This window comes from Genypterus blacodes, unplaced genomic scaffold, assembly GCF_046128005.1.
Source record: "Genypterus blacodes isolate CSIRO-AG114 ecotype Tasmania unplaced genomic scaffold, CSIRO-AGI_Gbla_v1 ptg000045l_1, whole genome shotgun sequence".
Lineage (NCBI taxonomy): Eukaryota > Metazoa > Chordata > Actinopteri > Ophidiiformes > Ophidiidae > Genypterus > Genypterus blacodes.
This window is the reverse complement of record NW_027466858.1, coordinates 3,143,980-3,167,748: the sequence shown is the minus strand read 5'-3', so window position 1 is coordinate 3,167,748 and position 23,769 is coordinate 3,143,980. Positions and strand designations below refer to the sequence as shown.

The 23,769-nt window shown below is 44.1% G+C and overlaps 2 protein-coding genes across 4 annotated transcripts; both read right to left on the bottom strand.

Moving 5' to 3' along the window:
* Positions 1–1,058: 1,058 nt before the first annotated feature.
* Positions 1,059–8,957, bottom strand: LOC143000277 (B-cell linker protein). Its single transcript, XM_076149534.1, has 19 exons — positions 8,615–8,957; positions 6,631–6,656; positions 6,486–6,520; positions 6,349–6,392; positions 5,935–6,028; positions 5,667–5,755; positions 5,474–5,531; positions 5,287–5,379; positions 4,726–4,748; positions 4,596–4,632; positions 4,430–4,502; positions 4,317–4,347; positions 4,163–4,199; positions 3,997–4,078; positions 3,787–3,821; positions 3,530–3,573; positions 3,369–3,437; positions 2,798–2,956; positions 1,059–2,647 (listed from the first exon to the last, which is right to left on the bottom strand). Exons 1-19 carry the CDS (start codon positions 8,720–8,722, stop codon positions 2,537–2,539), a joined length of 1,248 nt encoding a protein of 415 aa, XP_076005649.1. The 5' UTR covers positions 8,723–8,957; the 3' UTR covers positions 1,059–2,536.
* Positions 8,958–9,186: 229 nt separating this feature from the next.
* On the bottom strand, positions 9,187–20,239 carry plat (plasminogen activator, tissue). Of its 3 annotated transcripts, none has more exons than XM_076149558.1 (15): positions 20,084–20,239; positions 15,330–15,417; positions 15,063–15,186; positions 14,719–14,853; positions 13,871–13,981; positions 12,997–13,171; positions 12,649–12,740; positions 12,374–12,548; positions 12,195–12,280; positions 12,028–12,090; positions 11,699–11,903; positions 11,475–11,611; positions 11,221–11,361; positions 10,573–10,721; positions 9,187–10,442 (listed from the first exon to the last, which is right to left on the bottom strand). In XM_076149558.1, the coding sequence occupies exons 2-15, from the start codon at positions 15,390–15,392 to the stop codon at positions 10,272–10,274; spliced, it is 1,827 nt and encodes a 608-aa protein (XP_076005673.1). In that variant the 5' UTR covers positions 15,393–15,417; positions 20,084–20,239; the 3' UTR covers positions 9,187–10,271. The 3 variants fall into 3 exon arrangements, with proteins under 3 accessions (XP_076005673.1, XP_076005674.1, XP_076005675.1); XM_076149559.1 differs by having other exon boundaries at positions 15,144–15,186; positions 20,084–20,237; XM_076149560.1 differs by lacking the exon at positions 14,719–14,853 and having other exon boundaries at positions 15,144–15,186; positions 20,084–20,238.
* Positions 20,240–23,769: the final 3,530 nt, after the last annotated feature.

The following is a 23,769-nucleotide window of genomic DNA, read 5'->3' as shown; positions in this document are numbered from 1 at the left end:
AGCGCCCCACCTTCCCGTGATTTCTACTAAATCAGCACCCACACACACACACACCACCAAATGTGTTGCATAGGATGACGCATCTGTACCAGAGAGGATTGCTGATGTTTCACATTTACGTTCCAAGCTGCTGAAACTACTTCCATCGTTCTGCTCGGCCAACATCTCGTCCCTGGTCCTCTGCCCATTATAGTCTTCATCACATCACCCCAACAGCAGCATCATCATTATTTTATTGGTGATCATTAGGATCAAGAGAGCTTTAAGCTGCTAGTCTTCTGTTTTGTGTTTTTCTTCTTTCACTTCATGTGTTGTGTGTTTATCAATGCAGAAACTATAACCTAGTTTCTTTTCTAACTGTGCGTTGAAAAAGGATTGAATGAATTTCAATTTATTACATTATCATCTCCTAATACCATAAGAAAGCAGATATTGTGTAAACGGAGTAGCCTGTTATGGATAATGTGAGACAAGTACTAAGCAAGTCAAAGTTGAGTGATTGATCTATTAAATGGTCAAAAACACTAAACACACACAAAAAAAACTATGACGTTGGTTCTAACAGATGATTCCACCTAAAAGCAACATAAGCACATCCAGCACTGAGTCAGTGTTACACACACAGGATGTGGACAGAACAAAAAACAAATCAAATCAAAAAAACACTTCCAAGGAACACACACACACTTACACAATCCAACTGTACTGTCAGTGACCAACATGATGAGAGCAGTGAAGAAGTGGAGGGAAAGCTGAGTGATGCAACGGAAAAGAACTGTTGGACTTAACCAGGACAAAAAGTTGCTTCATATGAATGAATATCTGATTATAAGACTGATGAATAAAGAGGTTTTAATTTATATATATTATTATAATATACCTGCAGACTGAGTTTTAGTTCTTCATGACATTAGATTGTTTTTTAACAATTTATAACAAAAGGTTGCAAGTTAAGATCATTCAGTAATATTTTTAAAGCTATATCTTTGTTCATCATAATTGACAATGAAAATAAGTTTTGTTGTGGCGTAGATATTATCAAACTCAATTGAGTCAAAAGTCAAAGGTCAAAAGTCTTTATTTCTTCTCGCTCTTACTTGATACATAAGTGATGTTATCCAACCACCATGAGTGATGTCATTTTTGGCAAAACAAAGTAAGTGATGTCCTTCAACTAATAAAATGACATCATCGTATTCAACCATTCAGGTGAATGATGTCAGATGGCCTCAACCAGCTGTGTCTGCACTACATGACATTATGACAAACATGATCTGTTTACACATAAGAGTAACAACAGGAGACTTCTCTGATTAAGTTGTCTGTACAGTTCTGGACGGAGCATCAGTTCAGCTTCAGAACATAACAGAGCTCCAACAATGCCACCACACTACCTCCAGGAAGTTCTAGATTCATTTACAGGTAAAGCCGAGGCAAGCCGAGGAATACAACCTCTCCACACAGACACACGAGGCTCTTCACTGTTTCCAGCCACCATATAAGAGATGGAACCCTGCATACGTGTTCCAGTGAACACATCACACCATGTCCCTCCTCAGTGTGCTGCATGTCAGTAGACTCTTAACTGATTTCCATGATTTGCATAAAAGATTCCACCATTGATTCTTGAATATGAGGTGACAGTTTGATAGATAGAGCTGATATTACTGTGCTAATCACATTTTTAGGGGATGTGGATAAAGTAAATATTGACTCTTTCACACAGAGGATGTAGCTGTGTGGTGCTGGCAGGCGTATGGTTTATGAGCTGGACACGGAGATGGAACAGGATGCAGAGGCAACCAACCGTGTCTGGTCAGCAGCCTTTGGACTGCCACTCGCTCAACCCACAAACCAGCTCAAGCTTGCCACACTGACCCTGACAAGAATCCATCTCATGTGGAGTTTGACAACATGCACTGTATTAGGTGTGTGTTTACTGAAACAGCTTCATCAAACAGGAGCGGAATACACTGAATGCTTTAAATGAACACAATACACCACAAAAACCCAGCATTAGGGTCTGAGCTCATGATAAGGTCAAGGTCATCTGAACCACAGGACCAGAACAGAACACATGACCAGCTAAACTATTACAATACATACATGTTTGCCACAACTACATGAAACTTATATATGTCAACAGATGAAGCAAGAATGTTTTAATTTAGGTAGTGTTTTACATAATCTGTACAATATGACCTCACTCTAGATAAACTGATCCGTTAGATATAGAAAATCAACGACTACAACAACAGTAAACATGAATCTTAACAACAAAGCCCCTATCTTGATGGAACGAACACCATTCAGATAAACGACTCTTACAGTAACATAGTGACACATTTCCCTTTGCACAAGAGAACAGTTAACCTAGATAATAACGTTGTGCAATTACTGCTGAAATGATGAAGAGGCAAAAAAGCTCAATGAGTAATGCATGAGGATGATGAAGATGATGAGGCACAGTAGACCTGCAGTTCATCCCGAGGTGCTAATTAAGTTAAATACAACACCAGAGGCTGATGGAGTTGATTTAAGGTACTACAGTTAAGTATGTAGTATGCTTAGCCTGACTCTTGCTGTCAATCAGAAGCAGCTGGTTATGCCTGTGGTGATGAATAATGTCCTCCAGACACCTGAAAATCTGAGAGAGAGAGAGAGAGAGAGAGAGAGAGAGACCAGCACTGTCCATCAATTTCGATACTGCATAGGATTGTGAGGCAGTAATAAAGAGTTCTCTCCCATTCCTGTCTGTCTTGTACATTCCACATCTAAATCCTGCCTTCATCCTCACCTCCTCATTGGTCTTCCCCTCCTTTCCAAGGGCATAGCCTTTGGCGTCCTCCAGGAATCGTATGGGAATGTTGTAGACTTTCTGCTGAAACAGCACAGCCAGGGTGTACGGCTGACGTGAGTTCTGGGCTGAGCTGTGTCGGACGAGGAAGGCGCCGTCCTGCAGCGGAGCAGATAACATAGATTGACACAGGGCAAATTGTAAATATAAGGGGGTAAAGAAAAGCTGACAAGAGGGGAGGAAGATAGAGGCCAAAAATTAGAAGGCGAGACAAGATTGAGACAGAACACACCATGTACATATGGAATGTCTGTGTAATTTAAATCTTGATAGTAAGAATATCACCAATGCTTCTTCAGTAATCACCACCCACAAAGATACATATGCCAATCAAATGAATCGTACCCTTGAAATTAAAATCAAACTGATTAAACTGACTCTCTCATCATTAGCTGAGCGTTTTAGTGTGAAATGAAGCAGAATCTCTGTGTAAACGAGGACAGCAGGACAGTGAATGTGTCGTTACGCCACATTAAACTGTTTCATTGTTTCACTGTTAAGCTGTCTTTACCTTGTTGACTCTATGTAACAGATCCTCAGCAGTCTTCCTCTTGCAATCTCTCGCAAACCATTCGTTGTCCTGTGATGTGGCGTGATAAACACATGTCAGTGAAACACTCACAGCGCTCACTATCTCGTGTTAAAGTCGTCTCCGCTGTTACAGAGCCGTACCTCAGACGACGTCTGTCTGGCTGCTCTCATGCCTCCAGCAGAGGCTTTAAACAGACAGAAACCATACATTACATTACATTACATCTGAGGTATGAGTGAGAAATCCATGTTTGGCTACATTCACATCCACTCAGGTAGATATTCATCCTTCAATAGCCTTTTTCGGACTTTATTAGCTGCCTTAATTAGGGCTGGCTTTAGTTTGTGAAGTCTTACGGCTCAGCTGGTGGAATCTCCCTTTGTAAGGTTTCTCTTACCTGCAGGCCTGGTGTCTACCACAGGATGTGGATGGCTGGAATAAAGACAAACACTGCACATTGAGCTGTATTCTAGTACATGCACGCACTTTTACAACAGTGATGAGGTCAAACGCCAAAGCAAGTGTCAGCACGCTCCAACTTCCCTTTATTACACTCACACTCATCTCTTTGTGTCTCTGCATGCTAGATACCTGGGCTTTCACTTACTTCAGGTTTGGCAGAGGAGGTTTGACACTGGTAGCTGGTGGAGGGGCAGGAAACATGTGGCGTCTGGCGTCTGAGGGAGAAGCTACAGAGGCAGGATATGCAGATCTTCATCGTCAAACAATGGCAAAGAAGTTCTGTCAGTCAGAGAATGAAGGAGGTGACTTACCTGATTTGACCTCAATCAGGGAAGGAAAGAGGGAACTCTGAAAGAAAGCAAGTTAAGAGTGTCAGGTTGAGCTCTTTTCCTTTTATACAAGAATGGAGACATGAGTGATGAAGATGTGATGATGAAATGAGAGGAAGTGAACCGACACACTCACAGACAGGGCTCTGGGAACTGTAGGATTCATCCTGGAGAGAGAAAGATCATTGAAGCTAAACAGACACGTTAAAGACTGTGACTGCCAAGTTTGTCAAGCTGAGGTTCACCTACATGGGCATGGGTTTGGCTCCTGGCATAGGAGGAAAAGAAGTCCTCTTGGGCTCACGGGGGGAAGGGGAACACGCTGGTGAGTAAGGAAGAAGGAAATGAGAAGGGTTTGAAGATTCCACATCACCTGGAAACAATTCAGATTGTAGTCAGATTGCTTCCAGCCTACCTGCAGTCGGCTCCACATACAGCTCATCATTATCGTCCTGCAACCACAAAAGACAAACACATCCTGACTGATACAAGGGAGCGTGTGGAGTTATCAAGCATATTTTCATAGATAACAAACGTGAGCTCACCTGATTTGGATCCAGGTACACAGCTGAAAGACAGAAATTAATCAGTTGACTGCTTTGCCCTTTTTGTGGTGTTTCACAGTCCTCTACTGGTGACCAGACCAACAACACACAAGTGACTGCAGGACGGGAGGGTCAGTCAGTCAGTCAGTCAGTCAGTCAGTCAGTCAGTCAGGCGGTTAATTAGCTCATGTTTAAAAAGCCAGATCTCCATTAGTTACTCATCATTTGGTTTCTAAGGCTTCTAGCTGATGATGTCGACTTTCCTTCACACCCAAAATGACTCTAGATGGCGCTGTTTGTCTAATCATGATGGCAATACGTGCCCCTTGTTTTTGTATTGATTCTCACGAACTACTGACCTACAAGACACCTCAGCAAATGAACTGGCTGTGAGATCCTGTGTCTCATTATATGGCACCAGAGCAGAGAAACACTTCTGTGTGTTTATTTAGAAGGAAAACTCTCAGGTGCAGACTTGTGATTTGTCCCCTCCTGTCTCTTTATGTCTCATTAGGTCTCATTAGTTCTCATTTGCAGGTTTGTGTTGATAGGAGTCATTACCTTCGTCTATAACGGAGTCAGGAGGTGGACCTGAGCTGGGAGGAAGAGGAACTATCATCCTCCCAGGTTCTTCATTTCTGTCTATCTCAGGTGCTTTGAGAGAAACAAACAGATAAGCAAAGTCATCCGTTTGTTCATGTTCAGCCCTGACACAAGCTGATGAGTGTGTGAGAGGATGATGTCTCACGTTTCTTGCTGTTGGGCTCAATGTAGAACTGTTTAGCTCCGTTTTGAGACGACTGAGTCTGGATTACAGAGGGAAAAGAACTGAGTGTAAAACTATCAAACAACAAGCTTCATAATGTATAAAGCAGCTTATAACTCGTATTAAAACAGGTAAGCCTCTAACACTGAGAGAACAGACGCTGAGCTGCAGTTACCAGGGCTTTGGCTGTGTTGCTCTGCCACAAGGGCGGTCTGGGTGGAGGAGCAGCCTGTCTGTGTGGAGCAGGAGCGCTGGGGGTCGTTTCTACAAAGACAAATATCAACTAATGATTTAACAGTATAGTCACAGTGGCTTTGATGCTGCAATGTTGTGATTCCTCTGTGCTGTTAGTGTGATAGTGACAGTGTGTGTGTGTGTGTGTGTGTGTGTGTGTGTGTGTGTGTGTGTGTGTGTGTGTGTGTGTGTGTGTGTGTATGTGTTACCCAGATAAACGTTCTCCTCTACTGGTCTCGGCGGCACTTTGACTGTGGGAGGCTCACAGGGAGGAACTTCATACATGTCACCTTCCTCTTCATCCTGCCATCAGCAAATATGATTTATGATTATAAATGTGGCTAATCTCACTGTAACAACAAATAGTTATCTTCCGTCAAATGTTTGAGTCACATTCAGGACCACAGCTGAGGACTGTTGGACTCATCTGGCCTCTGCAGTGTGAAGTGAAGAGGAAACATTTAGCTCCAGATAGGCAGGATTGGTATTTGTGGTGATTCATTGCATAAACAGAGCTTTGGCAGATACTGTAAGGCCTTGTTGATGATTAACTGTGATAAAAAGAAAATTCTAAATAGAGTAAATCATCAGCAAATCAAATTTTAGAGAACTTGTGAACTTACATACTCAAACTCATCCTGCGGCCACCCAAAGTCTGCATTGTTATCTGAAACATAGGTAAGAGGTAAGTATGTACGTAGACAGACAGACAGACAGACAGACAGATAGGCAAGCAGACAGACACATTAATTGATCTCACCTGTCCTTCTGGGCGGTGCAGGACGTCCATTGGGTCTGAGAGTTGGGAAAAAGAGAGGTTGAATAATTTACTGTGGTGCTTCTTTCTCTACTAAGACATGAAGGGTTAAAGTATCTAAAGCTTTTAACGATCACACTTTACTCACAGGTTCTTTCGTTTTCCAAAGAGGCTCTGAAACATAACTGAAAGCTCAGATTAGTGCTCCAGGCAGAGATGAGTAAAGACAGATTAGAGCAGCAGCATGTGTGAGTTTATAATCATTGAGTTAAACATTAGTAACAGACTCCATCATGAAGCCTGGATCAGGAGCTGCACACACACACACACACACACACACACACACACACACACACACACACACACACGTCATCCAGCTTCATCATGAAGACAAGACAGCGCTTCACTTACTCACCTGAGTCACTTCAGTCTTTACTCTTAAGTGTTAAGTGTTGGCTTAAGTGTTACTTGTTCCCTTATTGTTTTAAGGTGAAGCAGTAATGAACGTACAGGCAAACACAGACGTGACAGCAGGAGTAGATGTGTATTTATTTTGAATTTCAGTGTCGCCCATTCATTACCAAACTAAAGCCTCTGCTATAAGAAATCAATCACTGATCAATCATTCTCACTATGACTTATATTGTCCTTGTGAATTCTTTCCTCACGCCCCCGTTGCTTTGGATTAGAGTCTCTATCTGTAAAATAACAGAGCCCTTCTTGTATAAGGACGTGAGTCAGGTTGCCACGGTGAGACAAACACGCATGTGGAATCAGGAAGTGGGCAACGCTATCTCTGCTTTCCCACAGGGCTCAGTGTGGAGGAAGTACTCATGTAAATCATCAGGCTGACACACAGTATATGTGACTCACAGGCTCATGTTGGCACACACACACACACACACACACATCACACATTACATATCATTTCCTTTAATGTATTTGATGAAGGATTAGCAGTTTAGAGGTGAGGTTTAGGTAAAGCTGACGGATTCATTTTTACTGTTCTGTTGCTATCTTTGCATTTCCTCCAGCAAGACGTTTAGCATTTTAAGTTGTTATTGTAAAGTTTGCATGCAGTGCCGTTGCTGGTCCACTCAGACATCATGAGGAGGAAAAGGACAAAGTTATGCAGCCATGAAGTTTGATGCAAAGCAGAGCAAAACAAAGCAAACAGTAGAAATCACACATAATGGAACAGGAGAGAGGAACATAAGAAACTATTTCATTTAGGCTTTGTGATACTTGACACAATACGACAACAAAAAGACTCTGACAGGAAATCCTCTGATGTCTATTTGAAGTCCCATCTCACACATGTACCAAGCTGAGCTCAGTCCAAACAAAGACATCATTCAATCAGCAGCAGCTCAGAGCTTTAATTCCACTTTTTCCCCCTATGTGGAAGTAAACTGTTGTAGGAAGGAGGGTAGAGTTTGTTTTATGTCAATCAACGTGATAAACATTCAGGGAGAATAACGAGGCACCAGTAAGAACACACACACACACACACACACACACACACACACACACACACACACACACACACACACACTATCTTCACCTCCACTCACTTTATAGTATTTGCTTCCAAAAACATGTGGTCAAGTCAACTTTACAGTAGGATATAACATGGGAGACAGAGACAAGAGAGAGAGAGGGGGGGAGAGAGAGAGAGAGAGAGAGAGAGAGAGAGAGAGAGAGTGAGAGAGAGAGAGAGAGAGAGAGAGAGGGGGAGAGAAGCAGAATACAATGTCATCCTAACAGTGATACTTAATTGAACTTACACCTACAAAATATTCTAGCGGATGATGTTAAACTTCTCTATATTCGACTATAGGCCCGACTAGATGCAGTAACACTCCCTAATGATTCTTCCTCTCCTCCTCCTCTTCCTCTGATGTATTCTTGTGCTGAAATGATTCTTAATATTGATTTTGTTGGGGACTGCTACTTTACTACTTTAACATTCCTGCAGCAGGTGTCAGAGTTATAAACTCACCACAGTCACAACATATAAAGTAAAGAGTTTAGAGTGGAGGAGGTGTGGAGTTACAGCTCACTTCCTGCTCCTGCCTGCCACTGTGTTAGCGACAAGTACAAAAAGAGAATTAAATGAAACTGTACATTACCGTTGTCATGATTTGGGGTCGAGTCTCACGTGAGGAGAAGTGAGGAGGAAACACCTTTGTTTCTGTCCTAGGGTTCAAATGATGAAGAGGTGAAAGCACACAGCACATGAAGTCCAACAGCCAGACGGTGAGGCCGAGCTCTAACTGATCTCATTTGCATTTCCTACCTGACAGAGGCAGACAGACAGACTCACCTGTCTATCTGACTACTAGCTACTGTGTATATGCATCACACACACACACACACAAAGAACACACACACTGTCTGCTCTGCTGATCATATAACCCTAACTGACCCTACAATTATAAAATGTAAACTGAGGTGAAACCCCGTCCTGTCTGCTTCATCTCACATGAAAATAGCCAATTAATTATTAACCTTTGATACACAAGCAATCAGAGGAGGCGTCACCTATTTCTCCTCCTCCTCGCCCTCCTCTTCCTGGGCAGGGGTAGACGCTTCAAAACCTCATTAGTAACATCAATAATCTGTATATTAATCAAGAGAGTCGGTCATCTTATAGTGAATGTGATGAAGAGTGTGAGACTGCGAAAGAGATGAAACATCAAAGTGATTTATTCCAAATATTTATTGACATTTGACTGCGTTTGCTTGATACTGTACGCTAAAGACGGCAGTGACAATAAATTATAAAAGTACATTTATCAAAGTCGCTACAAAACAAATAAGAGAATCCACATAAATATTAACTTAGTACAAAACAGAGAAGTTACTCACATTGCAAACCTTACAAAAAATAACAGAACAACACACTGAATTTGGTAATAAGTCAATATAAAATGATATAAAAACATTCAAACGTATAAACTGTACTGTACATGCTAAATACTGAGCTCAACCCAGAGGCCTGCAGGGGGCGGACAGGTGTGTGTCATGGTTTCCTGCTTCCCTTCACATCTACCAGGAGACAAAGGGCCCGCAGGTGATTGAGGATAATGCATGAACCAGTGGAATCTGAACCAGCAGATGTGTGTGTGTTGCTGTTTGGTCCTATTGTCAAAAACATTCAGCGTTAAAAATTATTAGAACACGCAATCCTTTGGGAGTGATCGGGCAAAGTGAACGCCTCTGTTGGGCGACTTGTGTGTGTGTGTGTGTGTGTGTGTGTGTGTGTGTGTGTGTTGTGGATTCAATGTGTCACCATGTGACTTCAGTCCATCAATCGACATGAAGTCAACTGGAATGAAGAAAGGTAAATTGGGACGCTTCCCTTCTTTCCTGCAGCGTCTTGGCTCATCTGTGGCCCGAGCCTCCAGCTGGGTGTCTCTACAGAGGACACCTGTAAAAATGTGGACGCATGAAACGATTAAAGCAAATAACGGAAACCAAGAACGGCTCAGATGGAGGAGAACGATGGAAGCGAATGTCCTGCTGACGGTTCAGTCCAGACTCAGTGCCTGGTCTGTGTTCATTAGCTCAGTAAAGGACAGGAAGCAGACGAGAGGACATGGAGGATTCTTGCTGGCCTCATTTCAAACTTCCATCAGTTTGGTCGACAGGTAAGCAGGTTCTAAACAGAATCAAAGTCTCTGGGATCTCTGAGGTCTGCTGCTCCTCACTGAGCTCGTCTCTGTCTCTGTCCTTCTGTGGACATGATCGTCCAGCAGCGTCTTCATTGCGGTCCCACTCCGGACCTTAAACTCCCCCGCTCGCCTTCATTATGCCGTCGATCCAGTCGATGTAATGGATGACACGCGTGTAAACACCAGGCTTGTCTTTCTGACCGCAGCCATCGCCCCAGCTGATCACGCCCATCAGAGTCATCCTGCCATTGTTCTTACAGACCAGCGGCCCACCGGAGTCTCCCTGTGAGCGAGCGTGAGACAAGGAAGGAGACAAGAAGACCAGAGCATGAGTCACGTGTGTAAGCAAACAGCACGGCCATCAGGGCAGGGACTCAGCCGTGTGCCACAGCGGAGGACGGAAGTGCGCTCACCTTGCAGGCGTCATCCAGGCCGCGGGTGTCGCCGGCACACAGCATGTTGGAAGTGATTGGGCGTCCAGATAGCACTTCTGGGACGCAGCGGTCATCGGGCCACAGGCGGACGTAACCTCGCTTCACACGCTCAGAGAACTCTGCAGAAACTGAGGAGAGAGAGAGAGAGAGAGTGAGAGAAAGTGAGAGCAGGAAGCTGACTGAGTTACTCCTGCACTGTACTGCTTTGTACCGCATCTGCACAGCTTTGAAGTACAAATTTTCAAACTTACACCCCTACATTCTTAAAGTAATATTGTGCTGTTCCACTCCATCTTTCTGAAGGTTGTTGTTACCAGTTTTCAAATTCACATCTCCTTTTCTTCATGCCCTCTCCCTTTCTTCCTTTCCTTCTTTGCTTTCTGATAACAGTCTTCATGTGGCTTTTATTTACTTATTTTCTTCTTCAGTAAAAGGATTTCAGTCAGCTTCTAACATGTTCTATCTATTGTCTCCTCTTGGAAAAGCTTACTTATGCTGCCCTCTGCTGGCCAGTGTAGGAACACGCTTGTGTGATACCCAACTCCCTCATCCTAACCTCACGAACGCAACACTCTCAGCCATGCAGTGAGTGAAAGGGGCTGCTTTCATTTCTTAAACTTCACTTACACTCTGAGTCTTTTCCGTATCCAGAGATCTCACACTCCGTCCAGTCGGGCAGCACCAGCCCGTGCTCAGGCAAACACACGGGGAAAACCTCGGGGGAGTTTATGGCACAGATACCGATGTCTGTCTTCAGCTTCAACAGAGCTGCGAGAGGAATGAGAGCGATGGAAAGTCAGAGTCACACACAGGGAGGCTTGGATCGTGACTGTGCTGCTCAGGGAAAGTTCCATTAACCAAACATTCTGTGATTCACGCACCGATGTCGTTGTCAAAGGTTTCCATGTCAAATCTTTCATGAATCCAGAACTTCTCCACCTCAAAGATCTGCTCGCTGCTGGAGTTCTGCTTCCTAAACGTTCGGCCCAGAACCGCCTGCAGCCTCTCCGCTTTATCACTGCAACATGTACATTAGAAACATGTAAGAATGTTCTGTGTGGGGAGGACGAGGCATGTGTGTATGCGTGTGTGTGAGCGGACCTACCTGGCCTCAAAGCAGTGTGCAGCAGACAGGACCCAGCAGGAGTTGATGAGGATTCCTCCGCAGCGGTGGAAGTGATTCCTGAGGCGTGAGTGGTAAGCGTTGATGGCGACCTGCCAGGGCTGATCTGTGATGTCGCTGTCCCGGCCCCCAAACATGCGTCGGGCGGGGCGATTTAAGGTGTTGTCTGTACGCTGGCCGCATGTTGCTACGGAGACGGACAGGTTACAGGTTGAGGGTTAAATGAAAGAGATCAACAGGAAACAGGGAGGCACAATATAGACTGAAACAGGGATCTGGGTTGTTTGTTGATATGAACGTCTTCTTCCTACCTTTGTTGTTGTTGGTGGTTGGAGCTCGAGGCCCCAGAGTGGTGATGATAGCTGGACGTCTCACTGTAAACCAGAGAGTAAGTTACTTTAAAAGACTGACAGAGGTGTTTTGTTATGTCTCAAGCACAAGTCAACCGTGTCGCTGCCATGGAAACACAAGTACTCACAGCATTTAGGAACGCCACAGAGCTCCCAGGTCAGCTGAAGGTTCTTGTAGGTGTAACACCATGGACCCACGTCACCGTCTGGGTTCCTGAGGGAGAGAAGACAGAGGGAAGGTTTGGCTGAAGGATGGAAGGCATTACCACCTGTGGGTGTTGATCAGTGTGTTTGCTTGTCTCTGTACCTGCAGTAGCTGTGGCTGCCCAGGCCAATCTGCAGAGCATCAGATCTCCATGCATGGTAGAGTTTGTGCTTGATAGCAGGAGAGTCCCATGGGAGACAGCGAGAGCCGCTCTTAGTGGAGTCTTTTGTTCCTCTGTAAAACTGACCAGAGGCCAGCACACACTCCTGGTACTTATCTGCTCCAACAGCAAGGAGAAACACACACGTCTTAACACCACACACACACATACAACTTGCTCAAGCTTATCGGATATCTGTGTGTTTGTTCAGCTGTACCTTCAGGACACTTGGGCACGGAACAAAACTCCCAGGCGATCTGAGTGCCTTTGTAGATGAAACACCAGGGAACGTTATCGTTGTCAGGATTACTGAGAGGGAGAGAGAGAGGGGGAGAGAGAGAGAGAGAGAGAAGCAAGGACTATAAGTTAATATATTGTGCTGAGCAGGAACAAGATGCAACAAAATATGAACTCGAGAACCCCGATCACATCAATCTGTGATTTCTTTTTTTTACATTCCTTCCACTTCCAGATCTATTTAAGCTACTTCCAACAATTAAATGATCTGAATGCCTGAGAGTCTTGAGTCTGAGGAAGCTGTTGAACACCAAACGTTCCAACGTACCGACAGAAGTTGTGGTTCCCCAGGCCCAGGCTGACGGCCTCCGGTCTCCTGGCTGTAAACCTCTTTCCCCTCAGACTGGTGGAGTTCCAGTTGATGCACTCTGCTCCTGTGTGGCTGATGCTCCACGTGCCGCGGTAACCTCCACCCTGCCCGGTCACACACTTCTCATTGGTGTCTGTGGTGGAAAGAAAAGAGGTGACAATTCAGCCATCGGTTTATGTGAGAAACCAAAATATCACAGCAACAACACATTTAATGATTCCAGCAAAATAAAAACATGGAAAAACAAACGCAGCTGAACAATTTCAGGCAAATTATGAGGCAGAACAATGAAATGAGAGCTGGTTTAGTCCTAATAAGAAGCTATGTGGTGTTTTTCTCAATTTGTGGTTGAACATAATGGATAAACAGAAACTCCGATGATCATAAATGAGATCACATTTATTGAGTCTGCCTCAGCTCATTAATCTTTAACAGAAATCACTTGGCCTGTGTGTGTGTGTGTGTGTGTGTGTGTGTGTGTGTGTGTGTGTCTGTGTGTGTGTGTGTGTGTGTGTGTGTGTGTATGTGTGTGCCTGTGAGTGGGTGTGGCGACCCAAAGCCTCCACCGGCCTCAGAACGACGCCCACAGAAACAAAACATTCATAACACACGCACAATTTCTTTCCATGGTTTCAGAACCTTTTCCCCCCCCCAGAACCACAGACTCCTGTCACCCATGAGTCACACACACCGGCAGGCTGTGACCCCGCTCAGACTCCAGAAGATTGTAGGTCATTTGAATCGGGCTTGTGTCTCCATTTAACTCACGATGGAGTGGAAGAGACACATTTTGTGATTACATAATGCAGTAAATCCTTAGCGTAGTACTCACTGATCTCACACTGGGTCCCACTGAAGCCGGGTGGACACTTGCAGATGAAGTCTGAGGAGTAGACGGCCTCCTTACAGGTCCCTCCGTTATAGCACTGTGACGTAAAGCAGTCTGGAGGGGAAACACAGGCGGTCATTTAGAGACTCAGAGCATAAACAATCAAGTAACAAAGCATGAGAAGAGGACTATAAGAAGGATATAACAATCACAATCTAAGAGTGAAGTATCTGGATGATTGCAGTATGTGTCTTCCAGCATTCTAGCAGATGTCTTCATTATCCCGTATGTTTTATCGCCCGTAACCTTTAAGTGACTTCCTGCCAGGCCCAGGGTTTCTTTCCTCACTGAAGTTGGTTTCATGCTGTCACCGCTCTAATGTTTCATTTATTATTCTAACATTTCCTCAAAGCAAATATTCAGAATAGCAGCGTTCCGCTCACTCCCAGTGGTATGAGCTCATGGCCCGGGCAGCCCTGGCCAGACTTAAATGTGGTTGCAATTTGTCTCAGGGAGGAACATTTAGGCCTGGCAAGCGTTCGTCAATAGGGATGAATCTGCGTACGACGGCCGGGTCTGGCAGGAGTCGCTCAAACAATCTCAGTCTAAACTACACCCACTGAAACACACAGGAAGCCAACAGCTCTGGGTTTGGGGTGAAACTGGAATAACACAGATTTGGACACATGATGGAGACAGAGTGACATAATCATCAGAGGGTGTAAAGTAAGGTTCAGATTAACTCCAGTTAGAGACAAAAAGGGAAGAAGGTCAGAAAAGACAAATCAACAATCAGAAGGTCAGTTTGATTGGCGTGTGTGTGTGTATTGTTGTGTTCATGTCACACTCACTGATCACAGGCACAACATGACAACGCTCTTGTCCTTTAGAAGCACAACGACAATACTCCACACGCTGTCCCCTCCATCGCAGCCAATTGGCCCCGATACTACGCACTGCTGACGTCTCACTTTCCACACATTGTGCTGCAAGAACACACACACACACACACACATACACACATAGTAAATACATAGTACGCCAAACGTGCATTGTAACATGTAAGAGAAATGAAAGTAATGAGCATGCAAACATGAAGGGAAAAACACATAAAAAGACACAAACAGACATTTAACACAATTTAAGATGATGATGATGATGTGAAATTAGTAATGACAAAGAAAGGATGGCTCACAGGAGGTGTCAAAAGAAGGTGAGGACTTGTGGATACGAATAATCAATAAGGTCCGTCTAGGTGGCTGCCAGACCGGCTCACCTCTGTAAAAACGACCTCCTCTCTTAGTGCGGAGCAGCTTCACCTGAGAGGAAGAAGAAGATCCTTTATTAGTGTCATATCTACTGGCCAGATCGCGACGCTCAGGTGTATGAACTTGGTGGTCGAATGGCTTTAAACCAAACAACAGAAAGTAAAGGCCTTAGATCAAACGGGTGCAGTACTCACATTGTCCGCTAGGCTGCAGCACAGAGCGCACACGAACAGTAAGAATCCGAGTGTTTGGGTCATGGTTGCCACGCTGGTCTTCAGTGTGCTGGAAATTGAATAAGAAGTAAATAAGTCATGATTGTAAGACGTTTCACACACGTAGGCTTCTTATGAGAGCGAGCTGAGAGCAGAAACACAACACTCCAGCTGTGAATCTGTCATCAACGACAAGTCAACAATGGCTGAACAATATGATCCCTATGAGACCCTCTACTCATTCCTACAGGGGTCTACTTCCTTGTCCACCTTCCTTCCTCCATCCCCACGCCTGTATTGTCCTCTGGCTGAGGGGGACGACTGGGGAGGAAAGGGTGGGAGAGGGAGCGAGCATATAGGAAGCAGGTGTCATTCCTAGTTCCTCAAATTTATGTTCATTTCCTCCCTGAGACAAGAAGTCATAACATCATGAAGTGAGTTCCATATTTGTGTGCGTGTGGGTCGTCACTGTCTTCATCAAACCCACTTCCCTAATGTGTGTATATGTAATGCTTTTCACATGTAGATAAAAGGATGTCACACGCTCTTCAGACGGATACATATATATAGCGTGTATGTGTGTGTGTGTGTGTGTGTGTCATATGATGATGCCCACTTCCGTATTTAAAGTTAGACCGCTCAGTTTACGTGCCATCACTTATTGTGCAAGTGCAAACACACAATCTTATAGGAAATGTACATATAAGGCAATGTGGCTGTTTATTATGGTCTGTACATAGAAGGCCTTACATGCTATATGAACACACGTGTCATGTATGAAGCTAGACTTACATGTCCATCTCTCTGGTATAGTGGATTTTATGTGTATGGGCGTCTACTTATTTCCTCCTACAGTATAAACAGAGTATTTATCATAACTCCTCTTTATCTTCCCGGCTCTTCCTCACACAGGAAGCAGATAGTTTTTTCTTTTGCTCTGTTAGAACTCTGCATCAAACGACACAAACTCAACAACCCTGCAAGTTTCTGCACAATCTTGACAGCATTCCACTCTTTAACACAGCAAAACAGCAGATGTATGAGGACAAAGTGACTCAGCGCTTTAAAAGCCTGAGACGGGAAAGCGTCGGAGTGTAATTACATTCATCTTTCCTGCTGGAAATTTGAGTGAAAACACGTTTGATGTGAGACTCTCTGCTTAAAAAAGAGCCACGTTATGGAGAAGAAAAGCTCAGAGGATAGAGCCTGTTGCTCCTCAGTCAAGTGTGAGTAAACATGAGTCACAAAAGGAGGAGTGGGGCTGAATGGAGGAAGTAACACGGGAAGAGTTGGGAAGATCTAAAAAGGAGAATGGGAAAGAGGAAAAAAGGAAAGTTTAACACAAAGAAGGAGCTGAACGGCTGGAAGTCCTCAGCAGCCGGATGCTTCATGAGGTTAAAGAGCTTATAGGAACATCTGCATCGTGCAGAGAGGCAAAAACAGAAGATCAAGCACACGGCTGAGCCCACGGCACAGTGTTTTCATATAGCTATCATTGAAGCGCACACACACACACACACACACACACACACACACACACACACAATATGCTCAGGAATGTAGGGATAATCAGCTCTCCTACACAAAACGATTTACTGTTCCCTCCGCCCATTGTTGAAGGAACAAAGACTGTCTGCAATACATTTGAAACAAGCACACACCCACACGCACACACACACACCCACATGCACGTGCACACACACTGACCGTTAAAAGGACATCTTTGGTAGAAAAAGAGCCCAAAACCCCTGTTGCCTTGTGCTTTTACCCCACAGACTTCTATTGGTGGAGCAGCAATAACATCCACACCCCTTCACACACACACACATACATTTCCTTTTTGTTTCCTTTGTGCAGCTGTTCCATTCTGTTCCCTGGCCTCGCCCCTGTCCCCCCCTCTGTACCTCTCCAGGCCCTGTCAGCTGTCTCACATATTAGCCCCTGCCATTCGGAAACATGCCTACATATCAACGCACACACACACACACACACACACACACACACACACACACACACACACAAACCATGCACACACATCAGACCCTCGCACATGTGTATCCCCACCCATTTTTAAGTCTGTGGTATCTGCATGAGGCCCCTCTCTCTCTCGCTCCCTCGCTGGGCTGAACTCCCTCTGTAGGATTAACAGCTGCTTCTGGATCGTCACCAAGTCGGTCTGAGTTTGGCTCGTCTCTGTGCTCTTCCTCACAGCGTTTTAATGTGTATGCACCGATATAAACACCGCAAATGGAGAATGTAGAAAAGTCCATTCTGGCAGTTGGAGAGGATTAAGGCGTTTGTTTTTGGCGCCCAGTGGGTTAACGGCTGCTTTTAAACGTGTGATAAAAAATGAAGAAGCACGCAGAGAGGCTGAGGTCTCTGAACGCTGCACACTTCTCCTTGTAGGTCAAGTGAGGAAATAAAAACAGGAACAAATGACCCAGAGCCAGACTTTTAGTCATCGTCAGCTCGATCACCGCAATTTTCACTGCAAACACATGCAGCGGATGATGAGACACGCAGGTGGAGTCTGAAGTAGGTCAAACTAAAGAGCTGATCAGGAACAGGCCCTCGCTCTTCGTCTCCTCTCAGCAGGAGGTCGTGTAGCTACGCCGCGTTTAAGGGAATCGGTGATAATTTAACTGCTGACCGCACGCTTTGGTCTCCAGCGGTGAGCTCACCAGACTATTAGCAAAGATGTGTGATGAGGACGGTGTGCTGAGGTTGTCACGGTGGGAGGTGAGACATTCCTGTCTTCCCGTAACGAGACGAAGACACCAGATCAGGGACCAGAGACCAGAACCCCCCCCCCCCAGCACCGGACTACATGGAGACATGGAGAAAACAAAAACACTGAAGTAAAACACGGCATCGCTCACCAAGATCATCAAAGGACGTCTGTGCTTATTTGAAAGTTCTGGTTGACAATAGACTGGCAGCTCGGAGAGGAAACACATTCACACAGGGCAGCACTCCATTTTTTACTATCGCATTGTTCTTGGCAATGAAGTTCGTGTGTGAACAATAATTCTTAGAAAGCAAAAACATTGTTAAACATGGAGCCATTCTGAACCTGTCTGACCCACTGGGACGCTTCCAAGCTGCATTTTTGCTCCTTTTCGGGCCCTGAGCCTTATGTTGAAAGCTTTGCATGCATGTAAGATGACTGGCAATGGTTGAGTGACACGTGTGGTCTTGGTAAGCTACTTAGCAGTCATTATGCATTCCTTACCAGGGGGTTTTTCATTCAAGCCTCAACAATCATGTGATGATCTTCCTCTATAGACTCCTGCAGAACACAGAGGTGCATTGTGACCTCACAGACGGAATCCTTCATCAGAGAGGATGAGGGGGAAAGTGTATATGAGTCAAATAAGCTGAGGAGATGATGGAGAGTGGCATAGTTACAAGGAAGGGGATAGAGGGGAGATACAAGGGAGAGAAAGGAGGGAAAGGAGAGAGAGGAGAGGGAAGAAATCAAAGCTCAGAAGTCAGCAGAAAGAGAATGAGTCGTTCCTGAATCATCCCAACTTCCAGGACTAGAGAGAGAGGAGAGAGGAATACAGATGGGAAGTTTAACCGCTAATGTGGCCCTTAGATTAATATGCAATCCTAGAGTTCTGTCAGACGGAGCAGCGAGCAGCGAAGACAAAGAGAGGGAGTTTATACAGATGCTCGTGTGAAAAGCAGACCGCAAGTGATTCACTCCCCAAAATTCCTTTTCCCCATTAACTGATGCAGCGCTGCAGAATCCCGTCTGACCCAGATTCAGATCCAGTTTACAGAGACCTGACCCACTGAGCCTGTGAGTCACAGATGTCAGATTGAGCCACAGACTCAGATTCAAACCCTAAACTGACCACATCATCTGTGTGTGTGTGATGGAGAATCTGAGCGCTGAAGGATGCTGGGGAGTAGAAGTGGAACGCGGCCAGCTCAGACGCAATCCAGGCTCACTAGTGGAAGAAGCTGATAAGAGCCGGCGTCAACTTTCACTGGGGTTTGGGCTCAGGGTGGTACAGAGATACACACACACACACACACTGGGAAGTTCCTAGATAACACACCAGAGCACAATGTCTCCATGTTCTTTATCTCTGCTTCTCCATATTTCTAAAGGAATCAGACACAGAACGCTTTGTCATGAGTTTGGGCAGTCACCGTGACGACCACGATTACTGATTACTTCCTGGGGGAGCAATTTAGGAGGAATGACCGAGGGATAATAAAGCCAAAGAGGCGCATTCCCAGCAGATGAGACAGGTGGAGGTGTGTCCAGGGACAAACAGAGACCCAGAGTGAGAGGTGAGAGTGTGTGAGCAAGTTTACACACTTAACCCTTTACATGCAACTACAGAGAAACCAGAAGAATTTCTTTTCTCAGAATGACTTTAGTACATATAACATGCAAACTCACATATAAAGGCTCAATATAGTTTGTTTTGCATAGATTTACAAATTAATTGAAAGAATAATCACGTTTTTTTAATACTGCCTAATTGTGTGTGATGGTATGTGTGTGTGGTATTTAATTAGTATTTACTTTTAACATTAATTAAGTGAAGCAAAATTATTATTTCTATTCAATAAAATTCAACAAAAACAAGATATGCAGTTTGTCTTCAATCGAAAATAGACAAAATATTCTCTTAAATTGATCAAAAGGAACAAACTTCATGTTCAAAGTTGAGTTTGTTGCTCCTTCATTGTGAAACAATGCAAGTACGAGTTCTTACCAGGTACAGACGCGGTGCCTCTGTGGTGCTCTGTGGTGCTCTGTCTCGATCCGTGGGTGCTCTGTGGGTGCTCTCTCTTTCGCTCTGTGCTCTGTTATCTCTGAGCTCTCTGGTTTTTATCGCAGCGCTCCGTGCGGCCGGTGCGTGGAGGGGGGAGGGCGCTTAGTGTGTGTGTGTGTGTGTGTGTGTGTGTGTGTGTGTGTGTTTGTGTGACTTCAGCGGGGAAGCGATGATGGCGATCCGGATGGTGATGATGCAGCCAACTGGGCGGTGCCGAGCCAAGACGGGACTGTCCCGTGCTGTGTGTGTGTGTGTGTGTGTGTGTGTGTGTGTGTGTGCGTGTGTGTGTGTGTCAGTGATTTTTGTCCATTTTAGTCTGTCAGGCGTCATTAACCTCTTTAGTTCTCTTTAACGTGGGGATAAAAACAACCCAGTCAACACTTATTTCAATAATTAATTCGTTTTCAGATTTATTTTTCTTTCTGTAACTGTCTTTTCTGGGTGTCATAGCGTCCTTTGGTTCTGCTTACAATGGTTCATCCTTTGGTTCTGCTTAGGACGCTAATGTACGAATGTAAGAAGATGTAAGCCTTACATCTTCTTACATTCTTACATTGTCACAACAACAGAGCGCTGTAACGTCTCTGTTGTGTTCGACCTCTAGGTGTCCCTCCTCAAACAAGGGCAGGTAGGAACCAATAATCACCTGAGGGGACCCGAAGAGCGACACAAACCTTCAACCCGTACATTTATGAAAATAAGAAAACTTAAGTCATAGAAACTATGATTAAAATATATAATTACCAACAGAATGTGAGAATATAAGTATCAATTAACTATGGTTGAATTTCTTTCTTAATTGTTAATTAATGTTTTACTGTTTACTAAAAAAGAAAATAGTATAATAAGTCATTTTCAGCTCAGGTTTCTATAATCTAAAGATCAACCAATCTTTCAAAGAAGAATCTTAGCTGCACTACATTGTACATTTGCACATACATACAAAAATGCTCATTTGCAGTCTGGTCTCTATGGTTACGTCCCTCTGAGACTAAACTGTGCACTAAAGCCCCAAATATCCCTAAAAGCAAATGTAGTTCCACACAAATGCCACTGATTAAATTGAGTCCAGTTAAAATGTTACGACAAGAACATTCCTCTTTGTGGTTTATAGACATTTTGATGTATATTGTGATTATCCTATATCATCTTGCGTTCTTGTTCATAACATTGGCTTGGAGGTTGTAAGTGTTGATTGGTTTGTTGTGTAAAGCCAATTAACGATAGGATTTGGACCTATGAGAGATGTTCAGTAGACATTGACATGTGTGAACTGATGAATACTGAATCCTGGCACGCGTTGATGCGTTCCACACTGTCAGCGGGCTCGGAGCTGTGGGCGACTTGGCACCAGGACTTATTTGTCATGACCACAACCCGTCCCTTCCTCAGGAAATCAGTCACTTAGCTTTCCAGAATAGCTCCATTCTTTTATTAGACCAACAGTGATTTTATTTGTATTGTATAATTTCATTTCATTGCTTCAACTGTATTTTGTTTCTCCATATTAAATAGCCGAGAACTTGACTTTTAAGGATGCAATGGGTGGGGGGCAGTTAGTGTGGCGTCTGTGCTCTCTGAGTCAATCTGTGTTAGATTAGTGCTCACTCCCATTTCTTGATGAAGAAAATCACACACAGGCAGCCATATTGGGCTAACTTGAAAAAAGTAATCAACTTCATAGCACAGATGACTCATTATTATCTGGGAGTTGTGCAATACTAGCAGATAACTCCAACGCAACAACATTCTATGGAAGTAAACCAGAGAGAGTTACAGAAATGGGACTTAACACCTTTTTACTGCTTTGATGCAATTTCAAAAGAGAAAAAAGTAGGGCTGTTATGATGTCATTTATACAGGGACATAAAATTCACAGTACCACATTTAAGCACAACAGAGCCTCACATGCAATGAACCGGATACAGTACACACACACACGGCAATATGCATCATTATATGGAAGTTGATAGATAAGTTTAATGATTGACGCAGTGAATCACGTATAAGGAAGTGAGCACTGACTCAAATATTCTTATGACCTTTACGTCTGTATACATGTTATGTGGCTTTAAACATTTTTGTCACCCACTCTGCTTACCATAATAATCTCCTGCAGGCTTTCACTTCCTCTCGAACAAGGAAGATGATGCCATTACATCCTGCAGCTGTGGAGGATTTGTTTCGAAGGATTTTTGTGAAACTGCGATCAAATCCATAGGCAGAGGGGTTTTGAGCTGAAAGGCCATTGTGTTGTCAAAAAACTCTGTTGAGATCCAAATTGATCAAACATCTCTCAAACTATAGTCAGACATCATGTTATTGAAATGACTAAAGGAGTTCCACTGTACTCCACCTTATTCCTCTGAAACTCTCTCCACTTTAACTTCAGGACAAACACTTACGAAGCAGCACTATATTTGGTAAATCTAAACAGGAAACTTCCTTTTCCAAACATCTCCAATCTGATCTGAGATGGTTCAGGCCAGGCTCCGCGTTTGTAAACAGATGAAGAGAGCGTTTTTGTTGCATCATTGAGCGTTTCAGCGTCAATCTGAGCTCTTTCGTTCTTTACCCCAGAGTAGCAGATGATGAAATAAAAGCCATCACTTTCTTGTGAAAATTCTGAGTGAATCCCCTTCAAATGCAACATCCGCCTGATGACCACAAAACGTCTGTGACGCCACAGACTGACATTTTTACCTTTTATTACCTTTTACAAATAATCTCTACGTCCATAACCTAACCTGATCCTAACCCAGGGAGAGTGTTGTATTTGTTGTCATGGGTTCTCGGGTCATGAAAGCTGATAGGAGCTGACTGTCCTGACTGGTTTGGGAACATGATCCCTTCATATGTGAGAAGTTGTAAACCTGGGCCCACAAACGCATCACTTCCGTCGCCTGAATACACAGCCAACCCTCATTTCCACTGTTGGGTGATTGTCATTTTGCAAGATATCAAGCTATCATATTCACAGCTTTGTTTGGTTTAGATTGCCTTCGATTCCCTTTGTTCCAGTGTCGAATATGTATCTTTTTGTTGTGGGTTAGCTGCAGGTGTGTGTGTGTGTGTGTGTGTATGTGTGTGTGTGTGTGTGTGTGTGTGTGTGTGTGTGTGTGTGTGTGTGTGTGTCTAAAATGGAATGTAGCCTTTACTTAGGTTATTTACAGGGCACACATTCTGATTGTAGCAGTAACGGCTCAGGTGTAACTAACTGACTCATAATGTTGATGACGGACTGCATTTGGGTAAACCAGCGATCCGTATCATATCAGAGTACAGCGGCCCTGACACTAGCACATGGAAATGGAATGCGTCCATGAGTAGTTAGTAGTTATTTGCAGTAATGTCCACAAGTACACACTTCAAAGCTTTCTCAAATGATTCCAATCAAGATTTACGATTATTTTAGTCAATTCAACAAAAAAGTGTTTAAAATGTTGCATACTGTTGCTTTAATTGACGCATGTGAGATATTTAATGACGTTGAAAGAACCAAACTCTCCTCATCCAGGTCTATTATCTGTAATAAAAGAGGAATAAGTGAGCAGGAGTCGTCCATGTTTGTAGGCAGCAGCCGCAGCAGCACAGACTCGCCTCCCTGTCTGTGGGCGGGTTCCTCC